Raw genomic sequence first — 23,328 nt, 5'->3', positions numbered from 1 at the left:
CTGTGCATTGAAGAATGGACCTTTCTGAGAGAAGAATTTCGAATAATTTGAAACAACTATATTTAAAGCTTCTAATCTTGTTTCGTGGCAGTTTAGTTAGTATATGAAGAATGTTTTTTTATCAAAATATGGAAAATGGGACTGACACTATATATATATTTGGGCCACCTTTCGGACTAATTTAATTAAGATAAAAAAAACAAAAATATAATTCTTTTTTTCATATAAAAGTGTTTTCCTATTGAATATACTAGCCCATTTATAACGGTATAGAAAAAAAATAATGGGATCTATTTGAATTGCCAATGAGTACATTGCTAACGACTACCTAAATTGATTTGATACAAAGGCATATGGTTTGTGATCGAGATATGTATGAAAACTACAGAAGCCGTAAAACTAGTTAAAACATTAACAAGAACTTCCCAAAGATTATACACAAAGACGCCGTGAAATCATTGTGCATGACAATTCTTTTTTCTCTTACTATGCTTCTTGAATTGCATACAATAATTGCTCAAAGAACTTCTGCGATTGTAAGAAGAAGATTTCTCATTTAACAGATAGGATTTTATGACATGTAAATTTTAACAAGGAATCTGTGGTTACTAACGGATTGGAATAACAGAATGTGTTCGTTTATATTCTGCACTGTTTACATTTAAGATTAATAACAGGTCAAGGCATCTGTTTTTACAACTTTTAAAAAGATACAAATAAGGTTTTTTTTTTAAATAAGTAACATTTGGAGCCTTTTTTATATGATCCAAATTCAAATCTGCGTTTTTATAACCATTAAAGAAGAAATATGTATACTGCAATATTCCAAATTAAAAGAATGCTGATAGAAATCTTTTTAGAAGGAATGCGGTAAAAAATCAAAATTTCAATCAGCGATAGAACTATCTTTGAATAATTGGAATTATCGTCATTTAATTTTATGTCTGATTTTTTTTTTTTTTTTTTTTTTTTTGATCAAGGAACAAAATCTAAAGAATGGTTATCAAATCACGAGGTATGAATATTTCAGGCTGAAAGGTGAAATGTAGCATATAAAGATGAAAAAATGTTAATGTAGTTACTTTTTCACTGAGATGAAAATTTCATATTCGAAAAAACTTGACGAAATATTTACAAAGAATAGTACAAGGAATAAGCGATTATCTATTCGTTTCAGAGAAAACTTATGTATGCTATATATATGGAGTAGAATTAAATATGGAAGAAGAACTAAATAAAAATACGCCGGCTTCTCAGGAAGAACGAAGATTTCAGTGTGAAATATGTGGATTAAACTGTAGCAACAGAAAAGCATTAAATCGTCATTTAATTTGTCATTCAAACTTGAAACCACATATTTGTGAAACTTGTGGAAAAGCGTTCAAAAGAAGAAGTAATTTAAAAATGCATGCACGCATTCATACAAAAGAAAAGCCTTACGTTTGTGAAGTTTGTAGTAAAGCATTCACTGATAGAAGCACATTAGCCATTCACTTACGTACGCATACAAAGGACAAACCTTATGCCTGTGAGATCTGTGGCAAAAATTTTTCTCAAATAAGTTATTTTAAAACGCATTTACGCACGCATACAAAAGAAAAACCTTATGTCTGTGAAGTCTGTGGCAATAAATTCTCTCAAATAAGTAATTTAAAAACGCACTTACGTACGCATACAAAAGAAAAGCCCTATGTCTGCGAAGTATGTGGCAAAGCATACAGCAAGAAAAGCAATTTACTGAAACATTTACGCAGCCATCCAGAAAAAGAGATTTAACCTGCGGAGCTTCGGCGAAATTTTATTGATAGTTAATTATTTCAAAAAATTATCAAAGGATAGTTCAAACAGGAAATCTAACAATAATGAAGAAACTGGAAATCCCTTCAGTGGAAAATGAAACTTTTTATTAATTTTTAAATCATCGGCTAAAAATGAAAATTTAAAATTTTTGAAATCTGAGCTAGAATATATATGATAATTTCATTATACAGATATATCGAGGAACATACTGAAGGAATCATTTGGTTTTGATAAACGGATAAAACCTAGATAAATTCCAATACTTTATATAACCGACAAGGATAAATTAAGCATTGCTCATACAATTTTGTTCATCCAGCGTGGATAAATTTCTTGCTTTCCATAACCGACAATGCACTTATCATCAAGTTTTTATTTTATATGACAAAAAAGATTTAATTTATCCTGAACCCGAATTCATTTTACCGCAACAAACTATAATATAGCTGCTTTGAAAACCTAATATGGGAAAATAGTGAATAAGCATGATTCTTAAGCACAAAGTAATTAGTTTGAATGGTTTTAAATTCAGAGTCAATGAAAACTGTATTTTTTTAAAGCACAGTCTGCATTAGATTCGAATTAGACAATGGAAATTGTGATTTGATTGTTCAGTGCTGAGCAGGTAATCTTTTCAATTCAGATTATGCTTATCTTTAATTACATGCTAATATTATTTGAGCTATTTTGACTCCTTATAAAGCCAACTGTCTTTGCAAAGACAACGATGAGTGTATTTTTAAAATGTTCGGGACTGTCAAAACTCGTATGAATTTATTTTAAATAATACATTAAAAAGTCGCCACAATGATATGAAAAAATGGTAATTTCTTTCCTAGAATTTGTGGATGTCATTTTATTTTTTACTTTAATCATTTCACTTAACATTAATTTCTAACATTTATAGAGTCGATTTCTTCCTCCGAGATCTGTTGTGCTAAATGAGCTTGTCCGAATTTGTAATTGGAAATTCGATGCTGCATAATAACGATTGTTTCATGCTTTTTATTGAGCCCCTTTTTTGTATATATTGTATAGTCTTATAATTACTTTTTAGCGATTAATTTTTAATTTCGTAGATTATTTTATTATAGATGTTTTAATTATTATTGAATAAAAATTGTCAGTTTTATCTAAGCCTTTTAAAATAACTTTTGAGTTATTTTTGCTATTTTCCTTATACTTACTTTTAAGGATTTAGACAAGAGATTCTAAAATGTTTTCATATTTCGTGGTGGCTGAGACATACTACTAAATATGTGTGTTATTTCTACTATTTGCAAAATTATGTTGTGCTCTTAAAATCGTTATCAATCTATTCTGCTTAATGTTGATTCTTTCCGCATAAGACTTCCATTTAGAATCATGAAACCTCTTTGGGAAAAAAGATGTGTGTTTCAGGAAAATAAAAATAGGATGCAGGAGGCGGCTATGGATTTTGTTTCTAAAAAATGAGTCGCAAGTTGTATAAGATTAGGTAACCGTGATTTTAATTTGAATTTGACAAATAATGTATTTGAAATTTCCGGTAATTTTATTTTTAAATAAATACTCCAATCGGTTATTTTTTGATATGGTAATTTCCACCATAAATGTTTATTGTGTTTTTGTAATAAACGTTATACATATTTGTAATAATTATATAATTTTTAATTAAATTTCATATAATAATTTTTAAATAAATTTTTCAATCGATTATTTTTTGATATAGTAATTTATTTTTCAGTTTCTATATTTACAGCGGAAACTCCTCAGGATGATACTCTACAAGTCCTCGGATGAGCTAATCCTCATAGATCATAACATTATATCACCTCTGGCTGGCCTCTTGGAATAAATGCTGCGTGATGTTAATAATTTCATTCAACCCTTTGAAGTATGCTCTGACAACACATTTACCGTTAAAAAACTGTCTTAAATGATCAGATATAAGCATGTTTATCATCAGGATTTTAAGAAAAAGCATTTCACTCGATAAACTGCTGTCGTAATGAAAATATTACTACTTACTACCATCGTATTTATTACTACGATATATATGTTTGTAAATGTTCATTTTAATGTGACAATGATCTTAATCCAATTTTTGTTTTAAATAAATGTTTTTATATTCTAACCTTAGTGTGGCTTATTCAGTATAGCACTTATACAATGCTTTATTTTCATATTAATATGCATGAATATGAATGCAATGACTTCAGTAAATATTTCAATGAGAGTTTTTGCAAAGTTGGAAAAAGAATCTATTCCCTGCTTAAAGTTGGCCAATTTAGAGCTGTACAAAAAGTATATTTAAGTAATTTGCATACCAAAATTTTAAAGTTAAACTTAATTAGTATTAATTTTATTAGTGAATATATTTCAAAGTTTTTCCAAATATTTGTATATAACTAATAAAACCCGACATAATTTTTTTTTTGTTGATTTCGGTATGTGAATCCATTCCTCTTTTTCATTGTTTTCGAGTGGAAAATTTCGCATAAAAACTTTGAAAGAGACATTATGCGTTGATTGATTTCATAAAAATTTGTATCAATGTTTGGATTGGTTTAAAAATTTGATATAAATAATTTCAATATGAAAATCTCACTCCTTATTTTGCTTTTATTTTTCACTTTCTCTAAGTTCTGTCAAATTAACAGACTATTCTGTAATAAATTAAGTTCGAAGGCAGTTGTACAATTTTGTTTCAATAAAATAATAAAATTCAATCCCCGAACATACTGCGCTTGTTTTGTTATTTCTTTATTAATAACGAACAGGAATGAGCAGAGTGTTTACTTGTCAATCGGTTAGCTTCGAAATATATATCGAATAATAAATCTTGCATCAAATTCCTTCCCCTATGTCGCTTATTTTTTCTTTATTTTGTTGCAATCACAAAATGAATAGATAAATAATTATATTTGAATGATTTTGTTCAAAAGCTGGAGGCAATTATTGCATACTATTTTCTATCTTTCTTGCACTACACTTTAGGGTATGCGATTTCCAAGACATTATTTTAAATATATATTTATTTAGTTATCGATGAAGCTCTACTCCGAAAATATTATCTTTTACAATGCATTCTAAAATACTTTTTTGTGGAATTTTCTTTCAGGAGTAGAAGTAGATGATGTAAAGGAGCATAACATTAGCCGTATGAAGATAAAAGCTGTATAAACTATACAAGTAGGAGTATCACCTCTTCTGAATGAATGACTTTATTAGATTCACGATTTCTGTTAGGACTTGAAAAAATTCCTCTGTGCAGCAAAATATATTCTTCAGAGTCATAGTCATAATTTAATAATGTTTTAAACCATTGCAAACTTCAAATATTTTTACAATGTGATAAAAAGGTTTTATAGCTTTCTAACTGTGTTTTTGTAAAACTGCTTTGTGTGCCTTTTGATACATAATTGAATTTAAGAAAATTACGTTTGTATATATTTCGTTATAGTTGCTTCTAAAAGAACAAGTCAGCTCCAAATTCCTGCAATTTCGTCGGGGAAATACGAAAGTAGAACAGAAAGCATATAATAACGAAAAGGACAGTGATAGATAACCTCGATCATCTTTACTAATTTATATAAAATATTTTTCGTGCAACTCCTGAAAGCCTTCTTTGACATTTAAACAAACAGTATAAACAAGCAATTTGAATAACAGTAAAATAGTACGGCCAGAAACGACACGATACTGGCATACACTTAGAAAGAATCTGAACAAAAAATTTAATGGTACAGAAGTCAAGGTCAAGATTCATGAAGAATTCCGAAAATGAGCATCTTTTAGCCTCTCACACCTTAACGAGGTAGAATCTTCGAAAAGTAGTAGTTTCTGGATACTGAAACAAACAGTAGACATAACATTATTCAGTTTTCATATCAACACATCTAAAGTATTCAAGTAGGCCCATCACCTCTGTTGAAAGATTGACTTTTTTGGCTTCATCCTTTCTGTTAAGATTTGAAAAAGTCCTCTGAGGAGCATAATATATTCTACAGAATCATGGCAGTCATTTCATGATATTTTAAATCAGAGCGAACATTGAATATTTATAAAACGTGAAATCATATTCTTGTGACATAAAGGGTTACGATGTATTCTTATAAAGTGTACCTAAGCGTGAATGATTCTGGTAAGAGAATGTGAAAGACACGAAAATCTTGCATACTATTATTTTTCGAAATAAAAAAAAGAATCTACAGTAGAAAAGTCTATTGTTTTAGCTGATGCTGATTGGAAAGCGTAATTAATCAATAGCCGAAAAGAGGAATAAAATTCGTTGTGGATAAGAAATGCTATTTGTTTGGTCAAATATTATTATTCAAAAATTATAGAACTTCACAGAAAAAAAAGAACTCTGTTAGCATTTTCATTAGAAAGTTGGTTACGTGTTGAAAAACGAATAAAAATTGGGTTAAATATAATTTAGGCTACTGTTTGGTATTATTTTTTAATTGCCATTTTTGGTTCTGAATTTTGTGTACTAAATATCCTTGAAAAAACAACCACATTCTGACAGAAATAACAAATTCTTTATAAATTAGTTCACTAAAAGTCTATGGTAAACTTATACCATAAAGCACTTTCAGTTGGATGATGCTTCCATCTAAAAATACCTTATTTTAACTGTTGATTTAAAATGAGCCAATTGCTTATTAGCATGTCTTAACGAATTTTAAGAATGATTTAACAAAGAAGGATTTTAATTTGATGTTTTACTGGGTCTGCTATTGCTGAAAAGAATGTAGCGAATGTTTACTTATTCTGCAGTAATCCTACGTCTAGTTTGTTATCTAGCCTTGGCACATAATTGTTATAATCTATATGGCTGTTATAATAAAATAGTTTTATATTCTATTCTGTATGATTCTTATTTATTTCAGAATTAACATAATTCTGACAAGAATATCATGTGTGAAGGCTATCGCCGATTTCGAATTTTCCGGCATGATTTTTTTTAGCTGAGTTATAAAAAATTATATCCTTATATATATTTCACCGATAAAACAGGAACTAATGCGTTTCTTAAAGGAAACTTAGGCATATATCTCATTTTCTTGAAATTTACATTTTGTTACCTCTGATGTTTAATAACGGTTAAGTCATTACATTTGAATTTCTTTATGTACTAATTGTATATAATGGTGTTAATCAAAAATTGTTCTTGTAATTTTTCCATGATTTTCGATTCATTGTTTGTGTTTGTCTGTTAACAGAATTTAACGCTATTCCAACCGGTAAATTAAAGCTAAATATTGTTATTTATATTTTATTAGCTGAATATAAAAGCTCATCATTATACCCAAACTTACCCTGAATTTTCATTAGATTTTTCATGAATATATAACTCTACCAATATTTACCACATTGATTTATTTGACTTAAATTTGAAACATAGCTTCTAATTACGCTACATGCTAAATTAATCCATAATTGTGGATTAATTAATCTATCACCTTCACGGGAGCATGGATGGACAGACAGTTATAATTCACTTTGACTGTCTGTATCCCAATGTTGTGCTGGTGAAATATTTTGGTGCAAAAGTCTAATTTTAAATGTCATATGTGTAGCTCTGTTACCTTTGGAGTAATCACTTCGAAAGTCAAACATAAATATTGAACCCAAATATGGTTATAGTTTGGAGGATAAAGGATCCAAAATCTAAATTTTTCATAATTGACCTGGAAATTCTGTTCAGATGAAGCGAGGAAGGGCACCAAAAATCGAGTCTTTCGGACCAGATATAACTTTACCCCGGAGTACAGTTGATTTTGCTTCTTTTACCAATATTAAGCTGGATTATTTTCAGAATTACAATTGAGCCGTTTTGTGCTGACAAAAATGAATTTTGATGCGATTCTACTATCAATAGTTTCACCATTTCTAAATGACAAACATTTCGGTTATATTAGTAATCAACACTTAATTAATAATAGTGTGATGATTTTTAAACTATTTTCAAAAATTAATTTAATTTTTTGGGGTAAATAGAAAAAATTGTTAATGTCATTATTATAATTTAATTATAAAAACATTAATTAATAGGCTTGCATTTTGACTGTGGCGTTCATCACCCACAATTTAAATATAATTTTAAAAGATCTAATATTGCAAAGGGATTATATTTCATGAAATTAATTACAATATAATAAACATCGAAAGCATTGGCTTCATCATCTATTTCCACAAAAACATAAATAAAGGCATTGGTAAGAAAAATAGTATAAAGGAAATGCATTTTATGTTGTTTGATACAATATATATAACGCTTAAATCTTATGAAGTCTAACTTTATATACAATCTGCCTATCTTAAAGATATTAATAAATGCAATATTTTTCATTTTTTTTTATAAAACAATTTTTAAAAAAAACCGTTCAACTTTTGAAGGACCTCACCGAAAGAATCATTAATGCTTAGAATTTCATTATTTTTAGGTACTCTGCGATAGCTGCTAAGCAGAACTGTGCACTAAAACACAAATCTTCTTCAACGGAAAAGATTGAATAATCTGAAATTATTATAGTTAAAGCTTTTATTGCCGGTTAGTTGCTGTTAAAATAGCATCTGAAGAATATTTTAATATCTAAACATGACTGGGCATTAAGTATAGATTTAGACCATAAATAAAAAGTCAGAAAACAACTTTTATAATCATACAGAAGAGCAACTTTTATAATCATACAGAAAACTGAATGTATGAGCACATTTATAAAGATATAGAAATTAAATAATGGGATCTATTTGAATCGATAACGAGTCCATTACTGACGATGACCTCAATTCATTTGATGCACAGGCATAAAGGAAAATATGTTTTGTGATCAAGAATTGTGCATGAAAATTTTAGAAACCATAAAAATTAGCACTCGTACTAACGCGATCTTCCCAAAGATCATACTCAAAGACACCGTGAAGTCATTGTTTAAAACGTTTTTTTCTCTTGCTATGCTTCGGGGTTTGCGTACTAAAATTACTGAGGAAACGTCTGCGGTTACAAGTAGGAAATTTCTCATTTAACTGATATTATTATACGACACGTAAACTTTAACAAAGATGCTCGGATTAATCGTGCATTGGAATAATAGAATTTGTTCCAATACATTCCAGCAGCGTTTAATTCAAGATTAATAAAGATCAAAACATGAGTTCTACAAATATTAAAAAGTTAGATGTCGTTACAAGTAAGATTTTTTTTAATTAGTAAATATTGGAATCGTTTTTTTTTAAATAATAATTATCCAAAGCTCTGTTTTTAGTAATCATTAAAGAAGACATATGGAGAACTAAACTATTCCAAATTTAAGGAATGATGATCGAAATCTTTTTAAAAAAATGATGTAAAAAAAATTAACGGAGCGATAGAACTATCTTTGAATAGTTGGGAATATCGTCATTGAATTAATGGAATGCATGATTTTTTTTTATATTTAGTCAAAGAACAAATTGTAATCACTGAATAGATCAAATGTTATCAAATCACGAGATACAGATATTTCAGTCTGAAGAATGTAATGTAATATATAAAAATGAAAAATGTTAATGCATTAATTTTTCACTGAGATAACAAATTTTATCTTCGAAAAAAATTGACAAAATATTTACAAGGAAAGTACAAGAAATCATTTGTTCCTTTCAGAGAAAATTTACACATGCTATGTGTGTGCAGTAGAATTAAATATGGAAGAAGAACTTAAGATACATTCGCCGGCTCCTCAGAAAGAAGGAAGATTTCAATGTGAAATATGCGGACTTAATTGCAGGAATAAGGATGCTTTCAATAAGCATTCATTTTGTCATTCAAATTTCAAACCCCATATATGTGAAACTTGTGGTAAAGCATTCAAAACAAGAAATGATTTAAAGAAACATTTACGAACTCATACAAAAGAAAAGCCTTATGCATGTGAAGTATGTAATAAAGCATTCTCCCGCACATCTAATTTAAAGGTACATTTACGAACTCATACAAAAGAAAAGCCTTATGCATGTGAAGTATGTAATAAAGCATTCTCCCGCACATCTAATTTAAAGGTACATTTACGTATTCATACAAAAGAAATGCCTTATGTTTGTGAAGTTTGTAATAAAGCATTCAAAAGAAGAAGTCATTTACAAAGGCACACAAGCATTCATACAAAAGAACGACCTTATGTTTGTGAAATTTGTAATAAAGCATTCAAAACAAGAAGTTATTTAAAAAGGCACACAAGCTTTCATACAATAGACAAACCTTATGTTTCTGAATTCTGTGACAAAAATATTTCATTATGACAGTCTTTAAAAAAACATTTGCGCATCCATACAAGAGTAGAACCTTATGTTTATGAAGTTTGCTGTAAAGCATTTACCGAAGAAAGGTACATTAAACCATCATTTAAGGATTCATGCAAAGGAAACACCTTATGTTTGTGAAATCTGTGGCAATAGATTCAGTGATAAAGCTAATTTCTGGAAACACACGTACGCATACAAAGGAAAAGCCCCATGTCTGTTACAAAGCATTCAACAGGAAAGGAAATTTAATGAAACATTTACGTACCCATCCGCAAGAAGACATTTAAACAGCGGAGCTTCAGCGAAATTTTATTCCATAGTAATTATTTTTAAACAGTTTCTTTCTAATATAAAAGGAAATCTAACAAGAATGAAGACTTTGGAAAGTCGGAACATGCATCTTTTGATTGATTTTTAAATTATCCATTGAAAATGAAATTTTGAACTTTTTGAAATCTAAGCTAGAATATAAGTGGAAGTTCATTATACAAATACTAGCCGCCTTTGGCGACCAGCCGGTTCGCCAATCTTAGTGTTCGTTAAAATTTTAATAATTAAATATTTTATGCAATTCCAACTTCTTCAGCAAAATATTTTATTCTTCAGCAAAATATTTTAAAACTTCAAATTTTGATAGTCATATAATTCACTCATAATATTATAAAGGCCTTCAGTCATAACGTGATATGTATCTCTCTAATTTTCTGTTACCCCTCGTAGAATTTATGCTTTAAATTAAAGTGTAAAGGATTAATCTGCAATTAATATAACAATATTTTTTACTGAAACAAAGCATTTTTTTAATAATATGATTACTGATAATAGAGTCACTGAGCGTTTAAACTTTATGGGCACTAAAGAATATCTTTCTTAATTTATGTAATATCTCAAGCATTTGTCAACAAAATTTTCTCAGATTCATCATGAATGGATCGATTCATTAACAATGTTTCATTTTAAATGCATCAAACACTCAGAAAATAAAATGAATCGTTTAAAATAATCTGTCGAAAACAGGTTTAAAAAAACTACTTAAAAAACGATGTACTTAAAACTATAAGCATATATAAAAATATATATATAACTAACATAAATACAATTTAATTACAAAAGCATGCAACTAACCTAAAAATAATTTAAATCATTGAAAACAGGTTAAAAAAAACTACTTAAAAAACGACGTACTTAAAACTATAAGCATATATAAAAAATATATATATAACTAACATAAATACAATTTAATTACAAAAGCATGCAACTAACCTAAAAATAATTTAAATCATTGTAAACAGGTTAAAAAAAACTACTTAAAAAACGATGTACTTAAAACTATAAGCATATACAAAAAATATATAACATAAATACAATTTACTTACAAAAGCATACAACTAACCTAAAAGTAATTTAAATCGTCCGTTGATAATGGTTGCCATGCCAACGATCAGAACACAGTGCGCATGCGTGAATTTTCTTCGCCTTTTACGTAACGCAAATGCGTGAATTTTTCTACGCCAGTTGGGGTAACGCTATGCAGATTATACATTTTTAATTTCCTTTATTCTGTGTTATTTTAATTCAAAAGTACTTCAGAATGAATCTGAAACATGGATTAATTAACAATGTTTAATTTTAAATGCATAAAACATTAAGAAAATAAACAGAATCGTTTGAAATAATCCGCCGAAAAATCTTAACCCTAGCCTCATTACTGTTGGGAGAAAAAAAGAACTAAAGCCTAAATCATTTGGCGTTGGGGAAAATTGAAGATTTTTTTGGCGGAAAAGTTGGCGGTGGGGAAAATGGAAGATTTTTTTGGCGGGAAAGTTAGTTTTTAATTAATAATTGACTACCCCTAACATTTAGGGGGATGAAAAATAGATGTTGGCCGATTCTCATAGATACCGGATAAGCACAAAAAATTTCATCAAAATCGGTCAAGCCGTTTCGGAGGAGTATGGCAACGAAAACTGTGACACGAGAATTTTATATATTAGATTTGAATACCATGCTTTGTATAACCAACAATGCAGTAATCATCATGTTCTTATTTTCTATGACAAAAGGAGATTTTATTTATCCTTTTTCGGAATTCATTTTAACGCAATAAACTACAATGTGACTGCTTTCAAAACCGAATATGGGAAAATATGGAAAAAACGTAATTCCTATGCACAAAGTAAATATGGTCAATGAGAAGTGTAAAGCAAAGGCTGTGTTAATTTCATATCAGAGGATGGAAATTGTGAGTCGATTGGCCAGTCCTGAACAGGTAAATATTTAATATTCAGATTGTAATTATCGTTAATTATATGATAAATTTAGAACAGGAAATAACATAAAAAATACAAATAGATGACTAAATATAAATTTGCAGTCATATTTATTTTAATTCATTAATGTACCAGATAAATTAGTGAAAAAATATCAATATTGAGATTTTAGATTATTTTATTTTTAATTAAGTTCTCTAATTGAGTATTTTTAATGTGGTGTTTTCCTATGTAAAGGTCCATTGTGTTTTTGTAATATTTTTTATTCATTTTTAGTTTCTATATTTCCATTAGAAACTCCGAAGGACGACATTGCAGAAGTCAGTCTTTCTCGGATGCGGTAATCCTCATGGATGATAACATAATACCGTATCTGGTTGGCTACTTGAAATAAATGCTGTGTGAAGGTAATAATTTCATTTAAACCTTTGAAGTCTGCTCTGACCATGTATATCGCTTTAAACAACTGATTTATATAAAGGTTTAAATCATCAAATGTATACAATCTTCATCATCACGATTTAAAGTTAAATCCTCGATTTCTTCACAGTTCTACTCCTTGAAGTGCTGTCTGAAGATAAATTTCATTATTAATTACATCAACCATCCTATTCATTTTTACGATATATATGCTTGTAAATGCTCTTTTTAATGTGATAATGGTTTTAATAACATTTTTGTTTTAAATAAAGGTTTTTATATTCTATACTACATGTGTCTTATTTAGTAAAGCACTTATATGCTGCTATAATTTCATACATTCATAATTCATAACATCATATATGAATGCAATGTCTGCATTAAATATTTGAATGAGTTTTCGCTATATTATGAAAAGAATTATAACCCTGTTAAAGTTTGGCAATTTAGAACAATAGAAAAATTTTATTTTAGTGATTCGCAATCAAATATTTATAAGAAATGTTTAAACTTCATTCCAATTAATTTTATTAGTGAACATATTTCTAAATTTTTCAATGTATTTCTATATGACTCATAATACCCAATATATATATATATATATATATATATATATATATATATATATATATATATATATATATATATATATATTCATTTTTTCGTGTCGAAGAGTCATTTATAAACTTTAAAACAGATATTATAATTTTTTTTCACTTCATCAAATTTTTTATCCATCAGACGATTTGGATTTCCTGTCAAATTCAAATTCCTTATTTCACTTGCCTAAGAAGTTGTCACGTTCTGTAACTACTTGCTTCCATAGAAGCTGACAGATTAGTAGACTATCCTATAATAAATAAAGTCCCAAAGCAGTTATACAGTTTTGATTCAATAAAATAATAAAATTCAATTACTGAACAAATTGCGATTTGGAGTTATTTTGTTCACTAATAACGAACAGAATTCAACTGACTGTCTACTTTCGATCAATTTACTCCGAAATTTCACACATATTTAGTAATAAAAGCATGCATCTAATTTTTAACCGCTTAATTTTTTTATTTTGTTGCAATCACAAAAATGAACAGATACATATTTCTGTTTGAAGGATTTTGTCCAAAATTTGGTACAATTCAGCAGCTTGCTGCATTTATTATATTTCATTCTGTCGAGCACTTTGCGCTTTGTAATAAGCGTTTTCCAAGACATTTTAAATATTTATTTATTTAGTGTTCAGGAAGCTCTGCTCATTAAATGTCCTCAATTATAATACATTCTGTTTATAAACTTATAAAAAGAAACAAAATGTAAAAGAAATTAAAATGTTTTTTTTTATGGAATTTGCTTTCAGAAGTATCCAGCTCCAAGCTAGAACAAGTTTCGCTGCAAAATGTTTATCATTTTTTATTACAGATAGAAGTGTATTATAAGTTGTTTTTAATGAAAAATATGATACACTTTATGCATAATTTCAAATAAAGATTTGAATAATACAGAAAAAAAAGATCTTATCTATTATAATGAAACTTTACTTGATGGGTATTTATTCTCCGTATGGGAGTGGATATTCAAATTTAAGTAATTAAATTGTTCAAAATGAATAACAAATCATATTTCAGCAATAATATTTCTTTTGAAATTAACTTTGTGTTTTTTTGAATTTATATGCAACCGATATAACTTTTAGATCATAATTGTTTCAGTTGTTCATCATATTAATATCTAAAAACATTAACTTAAGTAATTTTTACAATTTCATTAAAAATATATATGAAATTGAATGATTTGATTATTCAGTCTGCATATTCATACACGTATTAATCGTCATGGCGTCACTGTTTATTTGGAAAACAGACAAATTAAATTACAAGAGTATATTTGAGATTGGCGGTTTTAAGAGGACAAATGCTAGAAAATGTAAAAAGGTAAAGATTGCGATTTTTAAGTACAACTTAAGCAAACTCTATTAGGAAATAAGTATTACTAGGCAAAAGTTCTTTTGTGTTCCGAATTAGACAAAAGAAATTCCTTGAGAGAACCGAAGACGAAGTTGGAGAAAGGTAATCATTCTTCTTTTTGTATATATTTAATGAATTATTAATTATTTTCTACCTGTATTAATATGTTTGGATTCATTTTAAAGCCAGCCATTCTTGCATATACTTCGATTAATATATTTACTTAAAATATTGTAAAATGTTGTGTGATTTGGTATGGGTTATTGTTGTTGTTGTTAATTAATTATCACATGAGCCATATTTAGCTATGCTGAGCCAAACAAATGATAGCAGTATTTTATGGGATACCTGCTTGTTAGAATTTGTGATTAAAGTCAGATTATTATGATTATCGTAGAATTATTATTTTATTTCAATAGTATATAATATTAAAATGAGTTATGTTTTTTATATTTGGTAACATGCAGATAACAAATGCCCTCATTGAAATTTGGTCTCCTATCTCAAGGAATTTTTTTAAATCGTGGATGGTTTGGGAAAGAGGAATGCGAACTTCAACGTAAGAACTCATTTACTATATGGTGTACACTACATAACCGTATCTTCGCTTATTAAACCATACAGCATGTCGAGAACGCTTTTGAAAGATTTATTGTATATGCATTCTCCCTGTTGTTGAAAATGTGGAATCGACGCCAAATGGTCTCAATATTTACAGATTTTTGAGAAAGCTGTATGTAAGCTAAGAAGTAGTTAAGCTATTTAGTCTTAAATGTTTATTTACACTTTCCTGCATGTTGGTCCATAAGCCTGGTCACGCATATGCTCCATGAATATTGTAGGGTATTCCTTTTAAACCATAACTTGAGCACATAAATAATTCCATTAAATTTTGACCTGTATATCTAGTGATAAGCAACTAAAATTGAAATTCTCTAAGCATTGAAGACGAGTGCATCTTTATAAAGGACAAAATGTCCTGATTTTAAATATACGTAATATGCATCCTTAAGTATCTTGAAGACTCGATTCGATATTTCAACTATTTTCTCATTCCACTAATTTAATCTAATGTTTGGTAGTATTTTTTTATTTGCCATTTTACTGTCTCAATTTTGTGTGCTAAATATCCTTGAAAAAAATCAAAAACAGATCCAGTCAGAAAATGTAAATTCGAGATAAATTTAGTTCACTGAAAGGCTATGGTAAACTTTAATATACAATAAAACACTTTCATTCAAATGGTGTTTGCATCTAAAAACACCTCATTTTAACAGATGACTTAAAATTAGCTAAATGCTTATTAGTTGTTCGAATTTCAAGAAATAATTTACAGAGGAGTTATTTTTATTTGAGATTTACTTGATCTGCTGTTGCTGAAAAGAATACAGAGAATGTTTACTTATTCTGTCGTATTTCTTCGTATTATTTGTTGTCTAGTATTGCAGCATAATTGTTTTCATCTATTTTGTTGTTATAATAAAATGGTTTTTTTATTCCCTTTTATATGCTCCTTATTCATTTTAGAACATCATACATGATTGATATCGCCTATTTCGAATTTTCTGGTATTTTGTAGCTAACTTATTAAAAATCAACTCCTGATATACAGTGGCTCCCAAAATTGAGTATACACTATACTCTTTCTTCTTCTTTAATTTTATTCTTTTTGATCTTAATATTTCTATTTTTGGCTAATATTTATAAGAAAGACAAAATATACATTAACAAAAGTATTAGGCTAAAACACAAAATGGAGGAATGAATAATATTTTTATTACAGTAAATTTTACGTCAAAGTTACAAATTCCAAAGTCGCATAGCCATAAATAGGAATGTTAAAATCAAAAAAAATAAAATTAGAGTATAGTGTATACTCAATTTTGGGAGCCACTGTATGTTTCAATTCTAAAACATAAAATAATACACTTTTGAAAGGCAACCTTGACATATATCTCATTTTTGAAATTTGTATTTAGCAAACAAATTTTTAATAACTTATAATTCATTTCAAGTTGAATTTCCTGTATACTGATTGTGTATAAAAGTGTTTATCAAAAAATATTATTGTATTTTTTCCCATGAATTTCGAGTCGAAAGAATATAGCTTGAACTTCGAGTAATTCGCTAATTTCTCTTTTTAATAATTGCTTTAAAATGTAAGTTATTTCTAAAATGTCAGCATAAGGACCAGCATGTCTCATCGGTATAGCCTGTTGTTTGTATTTGTTTGTTAATATAAAATAATACTATACCCAATAGTAAATTAAGCCCAAATAAAGACATTTATACTTTGATAGCAGAATTTAAAAAGCATCATTATTATCCCAAAGTTACCGTATTTTTCTTTAGATTTTTCACGAATATATAACTCAATATTTATCACGTTTATGGATTTGGGAAAAATTTGAAACATTACTTCTAACTTCACTACATGCCAAATTAATCCATCAGACAGTCTTATCTTTCATCATCTTCACGTGAGTATGGATGGAAAAAAGCAGTTGTAATTCATTTTGACTGGTTATATCCCAATATGTGCTGCTGACATATTTTTGTGCAGACGTCTAATGTTAAATTTTATTTGCCTAACGCAGTTCCTTTTGAATTATTAATTTGAAAGTCGAACATAAATTTTGAACCCAAATATGTTTAAAGCACGGATCAGATAAAAATTCCGAAGCCTAAATTTGTAATAATTTACCTGGAAATTTTTTTCGCATTAGGGGGAGAGATGAGAACTGTAGTATTTCAGTTCCGATATAGTTTTTCCCTGCAGTACAGGCTTTTTTTGCATCACTTGGGAAAATTAAATTCTATTTATTTCAAAATTCATCTAATTTCTATTGTGCTGATACAAATGAATTTTGATGCGATTCTACCATCAACAGTTTCATCATTTCTAAATTTCAGATATTTCGATTATATTATTAATTATCCTTTAATTAGTAATGATGCAATAATTTTAATTTTTTTTGGAAAATAATTTTTCTTAGTGTAAATATAAAAAATTGATAATGTATTTATTATTATTTAGTTATTAAATCATTAATTAATCTAGAATAATTCATCACCCACATTTTAAAAACAATTTCAAAATATGGATTATTGCAAACGGGTTATTTTTTATCAAATTAATTACAATATAATGGAACATCGGAAGCATTGGCCTTATAATCTGTTTCCCTGAAAAAATAAGTAAAGGCTTGGTAATATAAATATTATAAATGAAATGTATTCAACGTCGTTCACTACAGTAAACCAAATGCTGAAATCTTATGTATTCTAAATTTCTATTAAATTCTCCCATCTTAACAAATCTAATCAATGTAATATTTTTCATCTTATGTAACAACAACAAAAAAACAGTTCAACTTTCTTACAACCGCACTGACTGAGTCATAATGCTTAGAATTTCAGTATTTTTAGGGAATAAGCAATAGCCCGAAAGAAGAACTGTACATTGGAACATGGAACTTCCTCAGGGCAGAAAATCGAATAATCGAAATTGTTAAAGCTTCTAATCTCGATTGGTTGCGATTCAAATAGTATCTGAAGAATATTTTAATATCTAAATATTGTAAATAAGACTGGACATTATATAGAGATTTAGATCATACATAAAAAGTCCAAAAAAACAAACATAATTCTTTACTTCGTATAGAAAAGTTTTCCGATAGAATATATAAACTATAATTATGTAGGAATTAAATACTGTATTCGAACAGACGATAATCAGTTTATTGCTGTCAATATTCTAAATACATTTGATGCAAAGGAATAAAGGAAAATATGGTTTGTGATGGAGATATGTATGAAAAAACCGTGAAAACTAACACAACCTCCCCAAAGATCATACTCAAAGACACCGTGAAATCATTATTTAAAATATATTTTTTTTCTCTTTCTAAGCTACGGAATTTGCATACAAAAATTGTCGAAAAAATTTCTGCGGTTAGAAGAAAAAAAAATTCTCATTTAACTGATATAATTATACGATACGTAAACTTTAACAAAGAAGCTCTGATTTAAAGCGGATTGGAATAGCAGAATTTGTCGCATTAAATCCTCCGCTGTTTACTTTTAAGATTAATAACAGGTAAAGACATCTGTTTTGCAACTTTTAAAAGGTTACGAGTCATTACAAGTAAGGTTTTTTGTTCAATAAGAAATTGTTTGAATGTTTTTATAACATCGAAATCCAAAGCTGTGTTTTCAAATTAATCAATAAAGAAGAAATATTGAGGACTAAAATATTTTAAATTTGAAGAACTCTGATCGAAATCTTTATAGAAGGAATGCGGTAAAAAAAAAATCAAAATTTAATTTGGGAGATAGAATTCTGTTTAATTGGGATTATCTTCACTAAATTCAATGGAATATCTGAATTTCTATATTTAGTCAAAGAATACAATCTAATGAATGGTTATCAAATCAAGAGATATAAATATTTCAGTCTGAAGAATGTAATGTAATATATAAAAATGAAAAATGTTAATGCATTGAGCTTTCCCTGAGATGCAAAATTTAAGCTTCGAAAAAACATGAAGTAATATTTTTAAACTACAAGGATTTAGCTATCACCTGTTGATATCAGAGAAAATTTATGTGTACTCTGTGTGTGGTGTAGAATTAAATATGAAAGAAGAACTAAAGAAACATTCACCTGTTCCTCTGAAAGAGGAAACATTTCAGTGTGAAATATGTGGATTAAACTGTAGTAATAGAAAAGCTTTTAATAATCATTTATTTTCCCATTCTAATTTCAATCCCTATATATGTGAAACTTGTGGTAAAGCATTTAAACGAAAATATAATTTAAAAGTACATTCTAGCGTTCATACAAAAGAAAGACCTTATGTTTGTGATATCTGTCATAAAGCATTCAAAACAAGAAGTACATTAAAGCATCATTTGAGTATTCATATCAAAGAAACACCTTATGTCTGTGCAGTTTGTAATAAAGCCTTCTCTCGGATGTCTAGCCTGAAGATACATTTACGCATTCATACAAGAGAACAGCCTTACGTTTGTGAATTCTGTGGCAAAAAGTTTTCGCAAAGAAATATTTTAAATTTACATTTAAGAATCCACACACGAGAAAAACCGTATGTTTGTGAAATTTGTCGTAAAGCGTTCACCCAAAGAGGCACTTTGGCGAATCATTTACGTGTTCATTCGAAGGAAAAGCCTTATGTCTGTGAAGTCTGTAAAAAGCCTTTCTCATATTTATCTAACTTAAAAACACATTTGCGCATTCATACGAAAGAACAACCTTATGTTTGTGAAGTTTGTAGCAAAGCGTTCACCCAAAGAGGCGCTTTAGTGGAACATTTACGTGTTCATTCAAAGGAAAAGCCTTATGTCTGTGAAATTTGTGAAAAGACTTTCTCACAATTATCTAGTTTAAAATCACATTTGCGCATTCATACAAAAGAACAACCTTATGTTTGTGAAGTTTGTAGTAAAGCATTCACCGAAAGAGGTACGTTAACCAAACATTTACGTATTCATTCAAAGGAAAAGCCTTATGTTTGTGAAGTCTGTGAAAAGCCTTTCTCACAATTATCTAACTTAAGAAAACATTTGCGCATCCATACAAAAGAACAACCTTATGTTTGTGAAGTCTGTAATAAGCCATTTTCTCAATTATATAATTTAAAAACACATTTGCTCATTCATAAAGAAGAAAAACCCTATGCCTGTGAAATATGTGGCAATAAATTCAGTGATAAAGCTAATTTTGGAAGACATTTACGTATGCATACAAAAGAAAAGCCCTATGTCTGTGAAGTCTGTGGCAAAGCACACACCAGGAAAGGCTATTTAATAAAACATTTACGTACCCATCCACAAGAAGACATTTAACCTGCCGAGCTTTAGTGTAATTTTATTGCAATGTAATTATTTTAAAACAGTTTCTTTCTAATATAAAAGTAAATCTAACAATAATGAAGACTTTGGAAATTCTTTTTGCGGAACATGAAACTTTTGATTAAATTTTATGCAGAAAATTGAAATTTAAAATTTTTGAAATCTATTCTAGAATATATGTTATAATTACATTATACAAATATATCGAGGAAAGTACTGATGGAATCCTTTAGGTTGGATAAACCAATAAAACCTGGATATATTCAAGTGCTTTGTATAACCAATATGGATAAATTCCATATTACTCATACCTTTTTGTTTATCCAGCATGGATAAATTCTATGCTTTGTATCACCAATTATGTACTAATCATCACGTTCTTATTTTATATGACAAAATAGATTTAATTTGTCCTTAACCGGAATTCATTTTACCGTTACAAACTACAATGTGACTGCTTTGAAAACCGAATATGAGAAAATAATGAATAAGCACGATTCTTAAGCTCAAAGTAATCAATGAGAATGGTGATTTCAAATTGAGAGTCAATGAGAACTGTACATTTTATGGAAATTAACGAAGTGAGTCAATTGTCCAGAGCAGAAGAGACAAAGACTACACTGATCGTTAACTATACGCTGTTGTTATTTAAGCTATTTAGACTCATTTTAAAGCTATCTGTCATTGCATAAACAATGTTGAGTATCTTTTTTTAAATATTCAAGCCTATTAATACTTGTATCAATTAAATTTAAATAATACGTAAAGTGACGATACAATATTCTGTAAGTGTGTTTCGTAGAATGTTTAGTTTATTTTTTACTTTAATTATTTGATTTTAAAATAATTTGTAACATTTATAGATTCAATGACTTGTTCCGAGATATCTTGCGCAAAATGAATATGCCCGAATTTCTAACTCCAAATTCGAGGCTCATTCATGCTTTATATTGTTTCTGCTTTTACTCAAATCTGTATGGTATGATAACTACTTACTAAGCAAATAATTTTTAATTCGATGAAGATTATTTTTATAGATTTTTTAATTATTACTGAATAAAAATTGGCATTTTTTCACTTAGCCTTTTAATATAATTTTTGAGTTATGTTTGCTATGTTTTTTACACTAACTTTTAAGAATTTAGATAGGAATAAAATGTATTGGTATTATACAGTGGGTGAGACGAAATCTTGAATGTATGAGTTATTTCCGCAATTTGAAACCTTATGGTGTGTGCTTAAAATCATTATCAATTTATTCTGGTTAAAATGTGATTCTTTTTGCATAAGACTTCCATTTAGAATCCAGATATCTCTTTGGAAAAGAAGATGCGCTGTGTGTCTTTGGAAAATAAGCGTAGGATGCAGGAGGCTGCTATGGATTCGGTTTTTATAAAACGGTCAACAATTTCCCAGTCCATGACTTTGACAACTGCGGTTGAATCTTTCAAAAAATCCGACAACAATTGATAGAATGAAATGTTATGTAATCGAGGTTTCTCCATAATATCCTTATGTTCAATATTGTACTTATTATATGTTTTAAAGGTATGATTGTATCAATTGTTGTCAGATAAAGTAAATACTGACTGCCTTTCAATGCTATCATATTCATTACTACGATATGCATGTTTGTAAAGACTCTTCATGTGATAACGATCTTAATCCAACTTTTGTTTTAAATAAATGTTTTTGTATTCTGTTCTGCGTGTATTTTATTTATTCCAGCAATAATATATCGCTACACTTTCACAATATCACGTATTTAAATTAATGCAGTATTTCAAATATTTCAATTATAATTGCAATGCAATATTTCAAATATATCAATATTAATTCAAATATTTCAATGAGAGTTTTTTTCAAAGTTGAGAAAAGAATGAAATCCTTGCTTAAATTTTTGCAAGTCAAAGCAGTACCAGAAATTAATTTAAGTAATTCGCACGCCAAAGTTAAACTTAATTGGTATTATTTTTATTATTATATTTTTAATTTTATAATGAATATATTTCATTAATATAATTATTTGTATATAATTGTTATTCCCCGAAACAAGTATTTTTTATTGATATCTGTAATTGATTGATATCTGATTTTCGTGCTGAAAGAATCTTACACAAACTTTGAAAGAGATCTTATGCGTTATTTTATCCATCGACCGATTGGTTCTAAAATTTGATACAGATAGTTTCAATGTCAAAATCACTTTTCTTATTCCGAAGTCATTTTTTTCTTTCTGTAGCTACTTGCTTCAATACCAGTTGACTGATCGGTAGATTATCCTATAAAAAATATTTTAGTTAGACAGCTTTGATTCAATGAATAAATTTCATTCAAAGTACATACTGCGATTTTCTGTTATTTTGTTTACTAATAACGAGCAGAATTCAACAGTGTGTCTACTTTTCGATCAATTTGCTCCGAAATTTAATACATATGTAATAATAATATCATGCACCAAATCCATACGCCTGCCTCGATTACTTTATATATATATATTGGTACAACCACAAGTTTAGTTTAATTAAATTATATTAATGTTCCGTTTATAAAGCAACACTAGGGCTATTTTAGGACGGATCTTGTAATTTTGAACCGCGGTCAGATGACGAGGATGACACTGAGCTGGCACCCCTTCTCCGAACTTCCACACCACGCCACACCATTTGCAACCACAAAAATGAACAGATACATATTTCTGTTTGATGCAAAATTTGACACAGATATAT

At 28.4% G+C, this 23,328-nt stretch overlaps 2 protein-coding genes across 2 annotated transcripts; both read left to right on the top strand.

The window, feature by feature from the left end:
- Positions 1-1,404: 1,404 nt before the first annotated feature.
- Positions 1,405-10,544, top strand: LOC129972259 (endothelial zinc finger protein induced by tumor necrosis factor alpha-like). The gene is made up of 2 exons (XM_056086328.1): positions 1,405-1,540; positions 10,180-10,544. Exons 1-2 carry the CDS (start codon positions 1,405-1,407, stop codon positions 10,359-10,361), a joined length of 318 nt encoding a protein of 105 aa, XP_055942303.1. The 3' UTR covers positions 10,362-10,544.
- An 8,226-nt stretch (positions 10,545-18,770) lies between these two features.
- LOC129972249 (zinc finger protein 678-like) lies at positions 18,771-20,593 on the top strand. Its single transcript, XM_056086316.1, has one exon. It carries the CDS (start codon positions 19,364-19,366, stop codon positions 20,591-20,593), a length of 1,230 nt encoding a protein of 409 aa, XP_055942291.1. The 5' UTR covers positions 18,771-19,363.
- The last annotated feature ends 2,735 nt before the right edge of the window (positions 20,594-23,328 follow it).

This window comes from Argiope bruennichi, chromosome 1 (assembly GCF_947563725.1).
Source record: "Argiope bruennichi chromosome 1, qqArgBrue1.1, whole genome shotgun sequence".
In the NCBI taxonomy this organism is placed as follows: domain Eukaryota; kingdom Metazoa; phylum Arthropoda; class Arachnida; order Araneae; family Araneidae; genus Argiope; species Argiope bruennichi.
This window is presented reverse-complemented; position numbering and strand designations above follow the sequence as displayed.